The sequence below is a fragment of the Myotis davidii genome, unplaced genomic scaffold, assembly GCF_000327345.1.
Source record: "Myotis davidii unplaced genomic scaffold, ASM32734v1 scaffold46, whole genome shotgun sequence".
Taxonomy (NCBI): Eukaryota; Metazoa; Chordata; class Mammalia; order Chiroptera; family Vespertilionidae; genus Myotis; species Myotis davidii.
The window spans coordinates 1299011-1313881 of record NW_006383006.1 but is presented as its reverse complement, the minus strand read 5'-3'; the positions used below and the strand labels follow the sequence as shown (position 1 = coordinate 1313881).

Sequence of the window (14871 nt, the reverse complement as noted above, 5' to 3'; positions counted from 1 at the left end):
TCGTCGGCGCGGCGGGGAGGGGGCGCCACGAGGCCGCCGGCTCGGGTCCCCGCCCCTCCTCCCCCAGCCGGGGCGGGGGCAGTGGGGGATGTTTTGATATCAAAGGAAGGAACTTGATGCTTCCAAAGCGCTTTTCACAACCGCTCCAGAGCTGATTTATAAACGGATCTGTGCTCGCTTCGCCGCTCCCCACCCGTCAGCCCGGGGTGCGGCGCGGAAGGCGCAGACGCGGCAGTGCCTGGCAGCACTGGGTTTATTTATTGCCTCTGGCCGGGAGCCGGAACGGCCGGAGGACCGCACGAATTCCCTCCGTCCCCTCCGTCCCGATCCCTTTCCCGCCTCTCCCGTCCCAATGCCACCTCCACCCCAGGGGTGTGCCGATCGTTTGGGGGCGGAGGGGGAGAGGTCAGGGTGCCCTGCGGGCCTGCATCCTGCTCCGCCTCGTACTGACCCGGGGGGAGAGGCGGAGGGGAAGTAGGTTGCCACCTCTGCCCCAGGGGCGGAAAGGGCCTGCAGCTGCTGATCTTAAACTCTTCGGGAGACTCTGGGTTTGGAAGACCCTTCCTCCAGGGGCGGCCCTTCCTCCCCAGGGGTTCTTGTCTCCTCAGCTCCAGACCTCCGCTTCCTCCAAGGCCCCATCGCCCTTACTCTTTCGAATAAATTAAGGAATCTCCAGTTTCCACTCCATCCCAGGGAGAGGGGAAGAAAGGCTTGGGAGATCACGGCCCTGGGAAGGACCACAGCCCGCAGCCGGGGGACGGGCACAGGACTGGGTCCAGATCTGTCGCAGTGCCCAAGCCTCACACCTACAGAGTCCGGATGGCCACGGGGTAGAGCAGGGACATGTGCTCGGCCCCCTTAATGGGCAGCTTGCGGCTGGCGTAGTGGTGCACGATCTCCGGGACGCTGCTGAAGGGCGGGCTGTTCTGGCCCAGCACATACTTGTGTTCCTTGGTCCGAGACAGCTTCATATGCATGAAGCCCTGACTGCTCCTGGGAAGAGGAGAGGAGACCCTGGTGAGTGGGGGCCCCTTCCAGTCCCCTCCCTCCCCCAGCCCTGCAGCCAATGTCTTGTTCCAAACCAGCAGAGAGTGGAGGTGGCTGCGGAAGATGGAGGTCAGTCCAGAAAGCAGGGAGGGGGCGGAGGGGATTTTGTGAGTAGGTAGCAGTAGGTATTGGCTCTGTGGTGAGGGCACAGGGTGTGCCAAGAATGTGCTTGTAGTGAGTGTACAGGGTGTGTACGGGTGGAAACTGGAGGGACCAACACCCTCGCCCCCACCCCAAACCCTGGTATCCAGGCACTCCTGCCTTCCAGCCTATGTGGCCAGGACCAGTTTACCCATCCCCCTTTCTGAGCTGTGGGGAGGACACCAGTGAGGCTCTTGGTCACTCCCGTGGAGACACAGACACCCTGGCAGGGCAGTAGTGGTGGGTGGATGTGACAACCAAGAGAATCTTGGTTCGGGCTCTCTCTTGCAGATACTAGGGGAGGAGGTGAGCTGCTCCCCAAATCTGGGGAGAGCCAGCCACCTTGTCCTAGGGACATCCCTTCACCCTCCTGCTAACTGGCCTTGAGCCAAGCGCCCAGCCCATCCATCCAGCCCTTCAGCCTGGGCTGACGTCATGGGTGAGGCTGCAGCTCCATGCCCTCCTCAGAGAGGACATGCTCCCCTGCCTCTCCCATCTCCTGGCACAGTCTAGGAAAGGAAGTCAGCAGTATTGCCTGGCCCTGACCACAAGTCAAGGACCCCATCCCCTGCATCCCTGTGCTCCTCCCATACCCTCTCCCCCCTCTTCCCCCATCCTCCCCATTCCCCCAGCTCTGGCAGTCTCCCAGATGTGGGGCACCCTCAGCCTCTGAGTGGGGGTGGGGCCCCAGCAAGAACAGCATTTGTCCAAACGACTACAGCCCAGGCCCCAGGTCTGAAACCCACTCACCGGCAAGTGGTCAGCACTGCTTAGGGAAGCCTGCTGGTCAGAGCCTACCTGGGGACAAGGACAGGGCTCAGAAGCAGGTGTGGGAGGCAGGACTCGTGGTGAGGCCCTTGCTCTTGAGAGGCGAAGCTAGAATACCTCCTCGCTTGCCTCCCCTGCCTGGGTTAAAAGAGGCCTCTGGACTCATTTCACTAGGCCCAGCAGTTAGAAAGCGGGGGAGTGGGGTGACTGAAGAGAGTAAAGGGGTGGGAGGAAAACACAGGCCCTTAACTCCATCCTTCCCTCGCCCGGGTACAGGGCCCCAAAGCCTGCTGGAAGCCAGTTCTGGGTGTGTGTGTCAGGGCGTGGGGCCATCCTTCATCTGTTGGTCTGAGATAACTGCTGAGGCTGCTGGTGACCACACAGGCCCTGGGAAAGGAGCCAAGGGCCTCAGGAAAATGCACAGCCCCTGGGGACTGTAGAAAGGGGAGGCAGTAAGTGATCCCCTCCCCTGTCTGTCCTATGCCTAGGCCCAGGCCCAAGGCGGTGGGCAGCAGCGTGGACCCTGCCTTCCCTCATCCTCTCTCAGTTTGGGGATGGCTCCCTTCCCACAGTCCACTTGGGCACATCACCTCTCCTAACACCTGTGCATTATATCTTCTCTTTGGGGGACAGATCTGGGCAAACAGGGCAACACGTAGCCAGAGACCAGAGTTGGAAGCTGAGAGCTCAGCCTCCATCTAGATAAATGACCTCCTGGGACGAAGTCCCAAGGGTCCATTAGGACACAGCAGAACCCGTGCCAGACCCTCCGGGGGCCGGGGAGGGACTAGCTGGGAAGCAGAGCCAGGGCTGGCTTGACTTGTGGAGGAAGCTGTTTAATTACCAATGAAAGCCCTTCCATTACAGAGAGAAGAGAAACCATAATTGTGTTTCAGAAAAGCCATTTATATGTGAACGAGGCTCTGGCAGACAGTTGCTGGCGGGGCCAGATCAGCCAGGGCTGGAGCCAGGCGTCCAGACGTGCCTCCCCCTTTACACCCCAGGCTAAGGCAGGGCTATGTTCTGCGTGCTCGGCTAGGGAGCCAGACCCCTGCAGTCTCCACTTGCCTTAGACTGTTCCAGACTTGAGGGGTGGAGCTGTGCAATGGAGGAACTATGTAGTTATTAGAGTCAGACTGAGCTGGATTCAAATCCTGCTCTTGGCCCTAACCAGTCTGGCTCAGTGGATAGAGCATTGGCCTGTGGATTGAAGGGTCCCCAGTTCAATTCCTGGGTTGCGGGCTCGATCCCCAGTAGGGGGGTGTTCAGGAGGCAGCCAATCAATGATTCTCTCTCATTCCCATCCTGAGGTTGGCAGTTTGCCAACTGCAGGGACATTAGCTTCTCATTAGCCCCTTGTCATCTGCCCACAAATTCACATCCCACCCAGAACAAAAATAAAGTGGCTTGGCCCTAACCAGTCTGGCTCAGTGGATAGAGCATTGGCCTGTGGATTGAAGGGTCCCCAGTTCAATTCCTGGGTTGCGGGCTCGATCCCCAGTAGGGGGGTGTTCAGGAGGCAGCCAATCAATGATTCTCTCTCATCATTGATGTTTCTATCTCGGTCTCCCTCTCCCTCACTCTCTCACATCAGTAAAAATATATTTTTAAAAAATTCTGCTCTTAGAACTTTATTAGCTGGTAGCCTTGAGCAAGTTATACCTCTTTGAATCTATTTTTGTTTATAAAAAGAGATTGGTTTTGCAGGATGCTAGTTGGTTTAAGAGGTGGTGTATACGCTGCTATTTGGCATATAGTATATGCTCTATGAATCTTAACTATAATTTTTAAAGCAATACTCATTCCGGAAGTTATGTAAATCACATTTTTGACAAATTTTTCCCAAATGCTCCTTTGATTTTATGATAATTTGCAGACTCCCAGAGTATGAGAGCTGGAAGAAACCTAAGAAGTAACCATTCTCCATTTTGCAAATGGAGAAACCAAGGCCCAGAGGGGTTAAGGTTGCCTCGGGTCACATAGCTAATTTTATTAAACCCAAGAATAAAACTCAGGTTATGACTATAATCTGGCTTTTTTCCCCTTCATTATCTTTTAGTGAAGTTGAATAATTATCTTCAAATGTATCTTTTTAGTAGTCCCAAATTTCCATATATTGGATTTGTTTGAAGTGCGGGTATATCTATATTCTATTGCACCCAGAAAATGTGGTAGAAGGTGATATAGATGCTCCAGTAGTGGCGGGAGGAGCGGGGTAAATGGACACACCGCTCTGACAGGCGGTCCTGTGGAGTACAGGCTCTACCAGGGGGCACTCCTGTGCCAAGGAGAGGACTTGCCATCCTACCAGGAGAGCCTGGGAAGCCAATCCTGGCCTGTGTATCTGCTCCCAGGGAGGAGGGCTGATGGGAAGGGAGGGCCAACCTCCCTAACCTCTTCCAGGATCTTTAACGCTCAGTTGTCAGCTACCAGCAACCAGACCTCCTGTCCGCTTCTTCAGAGTAAGAATAGCTTTGTGTCCACAGCCCTGTCCTCCTCCCAGGACCCAGCCTCCATCTCACCTGTAGATCCTTTCAGGCAAAGTTCCTATCTCCTTGCCTGTGCTATTAGAACATTTCCGACTTCCATGAATGATGATGGTGATCATTTATTGGGCACTTAGCACCACAGCAAGTGCTTCCCATACATTTAATCATTCCCTATAAAGTAGATATTATTCCCTCACTTTGTAAGTTAAGGAAACTGAGGCCCAGAGAGATTAAGGGGACCGAAGGCCACAAAGCTAGTAAGGGACAGAACCCTTCTGAACTGGACAACAGCTTAACTATTTCCCCCAAGAAACTATGAGCTCCTTGAGAGCAGGGGCTGAGCTCAGACCTTTAGAGTGTGGCCCAGAGTCGGCAAAGGTTCATGGGGGGTGGGGTTCTCCCCAGCTTGGCTGGGCCTGAGAATATTAGGGTCTCCTCTTGTCCTGGCGGTTGTCCTCCCACTGATTATCCTTGGTGCCACCCTCACAGGCTAATCCTGTCTAAAACTGCCAGCCAGTCAGCCCCACTCACTTGAGGGACAGGGAGAAGTCATTCTTGCTGGTCTCACTGTTGCGCACCAGGTAGCTGGCCTCTTTGCACAGCCGGAGCAGGTTCTCGGCATCTGTTCGACTGATGGCCCCATGGTACCAGCTGCGGATGAGAGAGAGGAAGGGGAGCATCTCTGCTGGGTCCCTCGCTGACCAGGCCCACCCATTTGGGGTGTCCCCTCAGGCAAGTGCTAGGAAGGGAAAGGAGAGGGGAGAGTCCCCAGCTGGACACAGACACTCACACCTGGTTTTCCAGAGGCAGTGCTGGGTCTGTCCACTCCCCCAGGGGGCTGCTGGGCTCCATGCTTAGGGGCTTGGCTGACTTGGGGTTCCCTGCAGAGAGTCGGGGAGGTAGACGCCCCTTCTCCTCCAGGCTGGGTGACAGGCAGCTCTTCTCAGATCCTTCAAACTGGGCTGTGGGGAACATACCAGTCACAGCCACTGAGGACCCTAGAAGTAGAGCCCTATAGAATAGCCAGTACCCCACCCCCATTTCCTGGACATGCTCATGGGCCTGACTGGCTCTAGGGATGGAATTCTGGGCCCATCCCCCAGGAGGGGCAGGGGTGGAGGTGAAGGTGGGGCTCAGCCCTCCGGTGCCACACAGGGCCTCCCAGTCCCCACACGGTGGGAGAAGAGGGGAGAGGAGCAACAAGAGGAACCACTTAAGCTTCTCCCTGGGGAGCTGCTGACTGCCTTCCCCTATTCCATCCTCCTCGGGGTGGCTTCAGTGCTGATAATATTGTTTCTTTCTCCTCCTCAGAGTTCATTACTGTTCTCCAAATCACCCTGCCAAGCCATTCTGTAGAAATGACTTATTGATCTGAGAACAATTATCTGATTCCCCTTGGTGCCATCCTGACAGGCTAATCCTGCCCAAAGCCGCCAGCCGGTCCGCCCCTCCCCCGCTCCCAAGGTCGCTGCCCACAGACTCCCCTCCCCACCCCCACAGAAACCCAGTAGAGGGGCTCTGCCCTCCCAGACCAGGGCAGACCTGACTGCTGAGCCTGCACAGGGGCAGCTGAAGCCAGCAGACCACATGGACCGAGGCACACATGCACAGGTGACATCCTGTATTGACAAAATACCCACTCACACTTGGGCACACATGTACCAACAGTGCTCAGGCCTCTGTGCACGTGCAGAGATGCACTGCCCCCCACTCCCCTCAACTGCCCATTCTGGGTAAAACCGAACGCAGATGAGGTGTTCAGTGCCTTCTTTCTCCCCATTTGGACTACTTTTCTCTCCTTGTAGCACTTTCAAGCCCTTATTATCTTTCAGACACCAAATGCAAGGAGCAGACCCTTTCCTTTATCTGAGGAGCTAGCTAGACACTAGCTGTGCGAGCTAGTCTCCCCCATCTCAGGAGTTGTTTGCACTGCTGAAGTTGGGCCAGGCAAAGCGCGACTCAAAGAAGTGGATTTAGAAGAGTGGGTTTCCGGGGGATTTCCCTTGGGAGACACCTTCCCCATGTTTGGGGAGGGAGCGGGAGGTGTGTACTTTCTCCCTTCCTTCTTCCGCAGAAGAGAGGGGTTGCTCCTGGGTCCCTCAAACCATGCCCCACCTCTTGGCTCCTCCAACCCAAGCCCCCAGTGCCCGAGGGATGAGAGGACACGTCACCCTGGCCAGAAGCCCCGACAGGACCCACCGCTGCCATCCTCCAGGCTGGGCTCGGGGAGGGGTGAGGCTGGACCGGAGATGTCCCTGTCCCCGTCGGGCAGGGAGGGGCTGCTGTCCAGCTGTCCCACCGGTGGAGGCCAAGGTAGATCTTTGATGACCTTAATGTCAACTGGAACCAGTAGCACAGCAGGGAGGAGAGAGACAGGCAGGGACAGCGACAGAGACAGACAGAGAGAGGCAGAGGTTGAGACACCAAAACCCAGAGCCAGGACACAGGACAGCCTAGAGAGGAGGGTCAGAGTGGAGGCAGGGCGGCTTCTGAATGGGGAGCAGGACTCTCAGAGGGCCGGGTGGAGCCATACTGACCACCTTGGGTGGGCAGGGTCAAAGGTCGGAGGCTCAGGTGGCAAAAGCAGGGTCTTGCTGTCAGCCCTGTGGATCCCCTTCATTTACCTCACAAGCTTCCAGGAACCAGAGGGGCCAGGAAAGGAGGAAAAGAGGGATAAGGAGCTGCCCACGTCTCCTAGCACCACCCTCAGGTTCCCTCAGCCTCCTCCCTCCCTCCTGTCCCCATCGCCTCGCTGAGACAACCCCACCCGGGTTGTCAGGGATACTCAGATGTGGGGGCAGATGTTTTAGTGAAACTTGCCCCCCACACCCTAAATCCCAAGCCCTGACAATGAGAAGAGTGATGCCACGGGCGGCGCCAGGACTGCTAACAAGGTTTCCTAATGACAAGCATAGATTTTCCCATTAAGCAAGCCAAACAGTATTGATCCTCCAAGGAGACTTCTGGAGATAAGCGGCCCATCCTCAGTGGTGCGCGCTTTACAGGAAACAAATGAGACACCTTGTGGTTTCTCGGTCTGGCTGCCAGGGTGGGCCTCCCCACAGAGCAAAGACCTGGATCCAGCTCCAAGATGAGCCTCTTGCCCAAGGAGGAGTAGGAGGGACATGGGAACGGAAAGGGAGTCTAATGGCATTTAAGTCCTCTATGTCCTCACTGAATCAAGGATCCAGGGGTGAAAGCTCTTGTGCCACCTACCCCCAACTCAAACGACCCATACACACCTCTCCATGTCGGACTCCAGGCCTGGGAGGGCCACTGGGGTGCTCGGTACAGAAGAAACCTACCCTCACTCAGTGACGGGGATTTCTCAGAAACCCCTCGGGGGGTAGGCACCCCTGGTCCGCATGGCCTACCACTGGGAGACACAGCCGCTAACTCAGGGTTGGTATCTCTAATGGTTACAGAGGCAGCTGTTTGCATTGTTTGGAGGGTTAATGCCCTCTTTGGTTAAGTATTTAACATATGCCACAAGTTTTATAATTTTGTTTGGAACTTCTTTATTTTTAAATATACACAGTCCCCCAAAAGATGGAAGTGGCCCCAGCCTCTGGGCGTCGGAGGTGGTGATGCAGGGAGACGCCTTCATCCTCCTCTTGTGCCCACACCCTGACTCTGCACACCGCGCCTTGTCCACCTGCCAACTCACAGCTCCGTGGTGAAGACTCAACTACACTTCCCTCCTGGGCCTCCCCTCCCAGGATGCCTCTCCTTCACTCCCACGAGCCCAGAAAGCTGCCCAGAGGCCCCAGCAAACCTGCCCTCTTCGCCCAGGACTCACCAGCAAAGGCTTTAGAAATCCGCTCCTTCTTCCACTCCCAGGGCTGGTCATACTCCTCGGGCGGCCTCTCGTCATCCTCAGGCAGGCGGGACTCCCGGGGCCAAGGGGCCCCCTCACCCTCAGGGGTGGCCCCCTCCTCTTCCGGCTCATAGGGTGTGTCATACAGAGGCAGGGGCTGAGGGGCCATCTCCTTGGAGCCCCGGATCTCTACCAGGGCAAGCGGGAGGGAGGCGTGAGGGCCTGGCTGCCTGGCCCAGCCTCCCAGCAGTGCTCCCAGCAACCAGGCAGGCTTCCTTCACAGATGCCGGTGGCTCTGGGGGCACACATACAGGGTCCCTCTCCCTCAAAACACCTCCGGGGTTCCAAAAGCATGGGACCCAACAGAGGCAGGGGCAGCAGCACCCGAATGAAAGACAGAAAAAGGATCCTGCGATGGCCAGCAAGGGCTGGGGAGCTGAGGCTTACACATTTAGGAAACCAAGTCAGGGTCCTCTCCTAGTCCATTTCCTTGCTACCCAACTCCATTTATTTCCTTGTGTCCCAAGTGATACCATTCACAATATGACAATCCTTTGTTGCCATATTGGGGTGGTCAGACACTGCTGACAACCCCATCCTTGAATCTGTCCCCTTCATGGACTGTCCTCCCATTTGATCTCTTTTACTGGATCCTCTCTTGGTTTCTGTTTCCAAGGCCAAGTCTCATTCATTTCTCCCAGGCCTCATCCTTGCACTACTTGCCCAGTCGAACTCTTTGCATCTATGTTTCTAGTTGCCATAAAGATGTTTCAGTCGATGTTTCAAACTCACCACTCTCCCCGAATGTTCTTCTAGTCTGTTCTGTGATTTTCTTTTTGAGATCTCTGACCCCAGTGAAACTGATAAAAGCTATGGAGCTCCCCCTATGTGCAGATTTTCTCATCAATCCCAGGGCACTCATGGGCCTCCTAGGGCAGCGGTCGCCAACCGGTGGTCTGCAGACCACTGGTGGTCCGTGAGGTCCAAAGGTTGGCGACTGCTGTCCTAGGGGGCCACACCCCTCTGATCTAAATACGGTAGCCACCCTCGCACTGTCTCCATTTCCTCTACTATACTGCTCTCCGTGGTCCTGGCCCTCCTTCACTGTCTGAGTCCCATCTGTCATTGCCAATGCCTGAGGAGTCTCACCCTCATCTCTCCACATCTAGATTACTACTAGGGCGAACCTCCATTCTTCAGGCTTTTGTCTCATTGGCTCCATGGAATAACACCCCTGACTGCCCTCTGCCCGTCTCCCACCTCTTTCAAGGAGGGCGAGCAGTTTATCTGATCTGCTTTTTTACACAGAGAGAACATTCTGGTTCTTTTTCCTCTTGCCCCTGTGCAAGGGCCTAAAGTCATGCTATGTTGCCCAAGCCTGAGTGGGCAAGTTTCATTCTGTGGGGAAGTATTAAGAAGCCCATTGTAGTGTCATAGCTAAGTAATGTTCTCCAATCACCTTTATCAGTAAGAAAACTGACATTGTTATCTCCATTTTTTGTTTCCTTGATCTTATTTCTCAATTATTTCCAAGCTCCAGAGGGGAAGAAAAGGGTGTTAATTATTGGTTCTGTAAAGCCTCAGTAATTTCCACAACAGCCTAACTCATCTTTCTGATTGATGCCCAGTTCTTCTGGTCTGTTCTGTACACCAAAGCCTCTGTAATCCCCTTAAAATGCCTTATTTGTCCTGTTGCTTTCTTGCTCAAGAATCCATAATGGCTCCCCTTCCCCTTTTGGAGCAAGTCCAAATGCCTCATTCCAGCCTTTAAGGCCTATCAATGCCCCTCTTGGCCTCTCTCATCTTGCCTCTCCTGTAAACATATCTTCCTTTCATCCTGCCTTGGGACCTTGGCCTGTCCTCCTGTCTGCTTGCCCCGATTTGGTCTTTCCCTGGGCTCTTTCTTGGTCTCTGCTCCCCAGACCCAGGCTCATCCATTTCTTCCTGCCCTCACTCCTTCAACTACTTGCCCAGCATCATGGGCATTTATAGTCATGCGTTTCCAATTGTCATAACATCGTTTCAAACTTACCACCTTCTCTAAAGCTAGTGATTCTCTTTTAGGGACCAATGACCCCCAGCCCACACCACTATCTTGCCCTTCCTCACAATCCCAAATGCTTCCATCTGTCTGACCTTTGGTTGTGTGGCTTCTCTATCACCTCAGTCTCAGGTACCACAAATCACAGCTCCTTCTCCAAAGTGACTATCTTGAAGGTAGTGGTCACCTTCCCCAAGGACCCAGCAAAGGCATTCTCCATATTTTCTAGAGACCAAGTAATCAGTTCTTAAGACGTGTGGGTCCCAAAGCTTGTTTTGCAGATACCCAAGCCTCAGGGAACAACTTCCCCCAACACTCTCCCTTACTCTATCACTCACCGGCCATCATCTTTTGGGCCTCATAGGGCTCCATGTAGCCATCGTTTTCCGGGACCTTCTCTGGGGCTCCTGAAGCTCCTACTAGGCCATCACCAGTCTCCTGGACATCAAACGGGTCCGCATAGTCTTCTAGGATTGCCAACTGTGGGAAGAGAGCAGGCGTCAGACATCTGAGAGACAGCTCTGCTCCCCAGATGCTCTATCCACAGGAGCAAGAGTCCTGGACAGGCTCTTCCGTTGCAGGGGTCTCCCACTAGGCTGCCCCCAAAATGGTCCTTTCTTTTCTGTTGATTTTGTGCCTCTGGGCCAACCCCTAGGCTAAATAGCTAGGATGAGACTCTGGGCCTTAAAGCCTGCCTCAGTCAGGGTCCAGGCAGCCCAAGAGCTTACACCACGTGGTTCCACAGAGGGAATTAATTCAGAGAACTGGTTACAATGGAGTTCAAAGAGTAGACAGGGCACAGGAGGCATTGGAAATTAGCTTGGTCCATGCCTACCAGTGTGTTACCAGATGCTGAACAAATATTATTTGCTGACCATCAAGAACAGAAAGACTGAGTATTCTATGCCACAGTTCTGCTGGTTTAGCTGCAGGACATCCATCATAATCATCATGTGGGTATCATTATCCCGGTTTAAGGAAATGGAGGCTCAACGCAGGTAGGGAACACCATGCCCAAGACCATTCCAAGGAAGTGGAGGAACCAGGATTGGAACCTGCATCCTTTGTACAAAATCATGCTACCAACCTGCCACGGTGGGCACCTTGGCTGTCCCAGGAGAAAGACAACCTTAGAACAGCCATGAGGAAAGCCAGGATTGGGGCTCTGCTGAAATCCCCTGGGCTCGTGGAGAACAGGGACAGGAAAGGCCTGGCTTGGCCCTACACAGCCCATGCATTTTCCCACACAAGCGGCTCATGCCCCCTCCCCCATCTCTGCTCCCAGTCAAGGCAGAGGGAACCACAAGCCGCACACCCTGCAGAGGAGCTCAAGGTGCTCAGGGTGGGGCACAACGGAGGACAATAGAGCCTTTCTCCAAGCTGGGCACCGGCTCCTAGGGGGCAGGGAGGGGAGGACTGGCTGTGGCAGAGACAGATCCCAGCCACCCAGCCCCTCAGGGAGCATTGCATTAACGAGAGGTGACTCTGGGGCCAGCAGCATGGGGAGGGGCCACTCCTGCCTCTCCCCCATTCCTGGACTAGGCTTTCGTTCTGGACCAAGATCCCACAGATCAGGACTGTGGGAGCCAATTGAGCAGGGAAGCTGTAAGGGTGGCCTCCCTGCCCTGGGTTAGCGGATCTGGGACCCTTAGTAAGGCACAGATGGAAAAAAAAAAAAAGGAAGCTTCCCACCTCAGAGACCCCTTCTTCATGTTTTTTGGGCTGCTGAAAACCCCTCCAAAGGTCTCCAAAACATGTCCCAAAGGCTCTTGCCATCTCACCCTTCAGCTCTTCAGCTCCCACCTTATTCCGTTTTGTCCTAGTCAAGCTGCCCAGCCCCTTTCTGCCCTCAGATCTCTGCCTGCTTCCGAGAATTCTATCATCTCAGATCTTCCTAACCCACCACCAGATCAGCCACTAGCCTGGAGCTCTTTGTCATTATTGTCTCTCTGGCTCCAGTAAGTACCCAGCTCACAGTAGGCACTAGAGTAATGTTTCTATTAGAAAAATGTTTCTATTAGATCACCTCCTACCTCCCTCAGAGCCCACCACACCTCATCCTCCTTCCTCCAAGAAGTAAAGAAAATAAATCCACTTACCCCTCCTCCCCCTAACTGCTTCCTCCCAGGCCAGCTGGCACCCCCCCAAGTGGCCCCACCCACTTGACCAAGGGGGCTCTGGAGCCAGCCTGTTGGGTACCCAGCCCAGCTGGCACCCAGACTCACAACTCACACATGGCAGCAACTCAACAGTAACTGAATCAACGGACACGCTATCCTTAAACCTTGAAGGGCTCTCCAGCAGCTACAATAAAAAGTCCATAGCTACAGATGGATTTAAGATTCCACTTTCCTCTTTGGTTTCTCTTTACCCATCTCAGATCACATTGTTGCCTGAAAGCTCAATGCTTTTTTTCTCACCTCAAAAGCTTTCCCTAAGCCTGAATCAGATTCTTTTCTTCCTTCAGAAAGCCTTTCCATTCTCCCCCCAGGGCAGGTTAGTGCCTCTGAGCTGGGCTGTCATCCTGTGTGTAGTGAATGTCTGCTTTATTATCTGTCTTCCTGCAGACTGGGAGCTTCCTGAGGGCAAGAATGTTTACTGTTAAATTCCCAGTGCCCAAAAGTGCTCAGTAAATCTTTGTTGAATCAGTTCACATAAAACAGGAAGAATGGACAAAGGAAGCGCATTTTCTTGTTCATTCACAAGAGGGAGGAAGCATGAATCCGGGTGGGGTGGAGGACCAGGTCAGGGGATTGAGGCCCTGGAAGCTGCTCAGTGAGCAGAAGCACCCAGAACCACGCACCGGTGGCCCCCAACTCCACAGAGCCCCCCAGCCCTTCCCTCGCCAAGCTGGGTCACAGCTGCACTCAGCACCCTTCCCACTGGAGTCCTGGGCCGGTGCCTAGAGCCACGACCCCTCCCAGGCTGCGTGGGCCTCCCTAGCGCCAGCCCTTGGTGCCCGTGGGCGCCCAGGTGGCAGCTTTGTGGGCAGTTCAATGGCTCCTCTGTTCCACTCCTGGCTCCACACCCTGCTCCAGGAAGCCCCAACGCCCCTGCCCTGGGCTGGGGTGCCCAAGGAGCCGCCCATGGGGTTGGGAGTCAGGAGCAACAGCAGAAATGCCTGCTGGGAAACCAGGCAGGACAGGCACTTGCCCGAGCACTGACCCGTGTCATAGGCCAGGCCTGCTTCCTCAGGAGCCTCTGGGTTACACAAGGAGGCAAAACTGCTCAGTGGGGGAAGCTGCCCCTGTAGGCTTCCGACACCTTTGTCCTGCCACTATTTGTTTTGTGTATTTACCGGACTCTAATGTGCTCACTATTATACACCACGTCCACCACGGAGCCTGGCACACAGTGGGTGCTCAGTGCACATTACCTGGAGGCTCGACAGGCCTCCTTCTCCTTAGACCAGGGGTGGGCAAACTTTTTGACTCGAGGGCCACAATGGGTTCTTAAACTGGACCGGAGGGCTGGAACAAAAGCATGGATGGAGTGTTTGTGTGAACTAATATAAATTCAAAGTAAACATCATTACATAAAAGGGTACGGTCTTTTTTTTTTTAGTTTTATTCATTTCAAACGGGCGGGATCCCACATGGGTATAGTTTGCCCACGGCTGTCCTATACCCATAGACTCTCAGATCCTTCCTTATCTGAACTCTGACCAACCAGTAGCAGCTGTAGGAGCAGGCTGTCAAGAGACTCGACTTTAGAATGGGGATCAAAGCCCCTGACTCAGGAGCAGAAGAGAGAAACTAGCTGGGAAGACATCAAGGCCAGGGCTGATATTTGGGCAAGCCCTCTGGTAGTCACAATGCTGTTGAAATGCTGAATCAGAGGGCCCCCTTGTCCCCGTACCACCTGCCCAGCAGATCCCCTCCTTTCTGTCATCCGGCAGGGTGCCTCCAGAAGGCAGCTCTTGTGCCTGTTCCAACTGGGCAGTGCCCCTCCCAGAGCAGCTGTCAGGTCTGTACTCTCCTTTCTGCCCAAGCCTCTCCTGAGGTGGCTGGAAGGCCCACCATCTGGTGGAACCTTCTACTCCGCAGCTGGGCCCTGCTATGAGTCTCTGACCTCCGCCCTCCACGGGGCTTGTGAATCCAGGGAGACCAAAGGGACAAACATTACAGGATTTGGCTCTGCAAGGTCCTCCAAATCTACCACTGCCCCTTTTCTCCGTTTCTTTAGTTTACATTTACTATCTGGAGGCCTCTGTATTTTTATCTATAAAATGGGGCTGGTATTAGTACCTACCCCATAGGCTTGGGAAGAAGATGATGAATGCAACTGATGCTGCCAGCCCTTAAAAGGTGTGTCTGTGGCTCCCTCGAGATTGGGTGGCAAATGCTGTCCTTCATCGTCCAGAAATTGGTGAACTCAGCCCAGAATGCACTCCTCATTCCTTCTCCGAGTCTCCTTCCCCTTGTTCACTGGCAAATGTCTAGTGAGCACCTCTGCTCTGCGGGGCTCCTCTCCATAAGTGCAGGGGTCCCCTGGCACGGTGCTAGCAGCCAATCCGGAGTCAGGCTGCCTGGCTGTCAACCTGGGCTCTCCTGCTTACGCAATGAAAC

At 54.5% G+C, this 14871-nt stretch overlaps 1 protein-coding gene across 7 annotated transcripts in view; it reads right to left on the bottom strand.

The window, feature by feature from the left end:
- Positions 1-235: 235 nt before the first annotated feature.
- Positions 236-14871, bottom strand: part of SHF (Src homology 2 domain containing F) — a 17235-nt gene continuing 2599 nt past the window's right edge. Inside the window, exons 1-6 of one of the 7 annotated variants that reach the window (XM_015557566.1) lie at positions 10642-10783; positions 8245-8451; positions 6645-6785; positions 5236-5407; positions 4977-5096; positions 236-993 (exon numbers count right to left, since the gene is read on the bottom strand). In XM_015557566.1, the coding sequence (XP_015413052.1) occupies positions 807-993; positions 4977-5096; positions 5236-5407; positions 6645-6785; positions 8245-8451; positions 10642-10675 (861 nt within the window). In that variant the 5' untranslated portion in view covers positions 10676-10783 and the 3' untranslated portion in view covers positions 236-806. The other 6 variants (XM_015557569.1, XM_015557567.1, XM_006777986.2 and 3 more) reach the window with 6 other exon arrangements.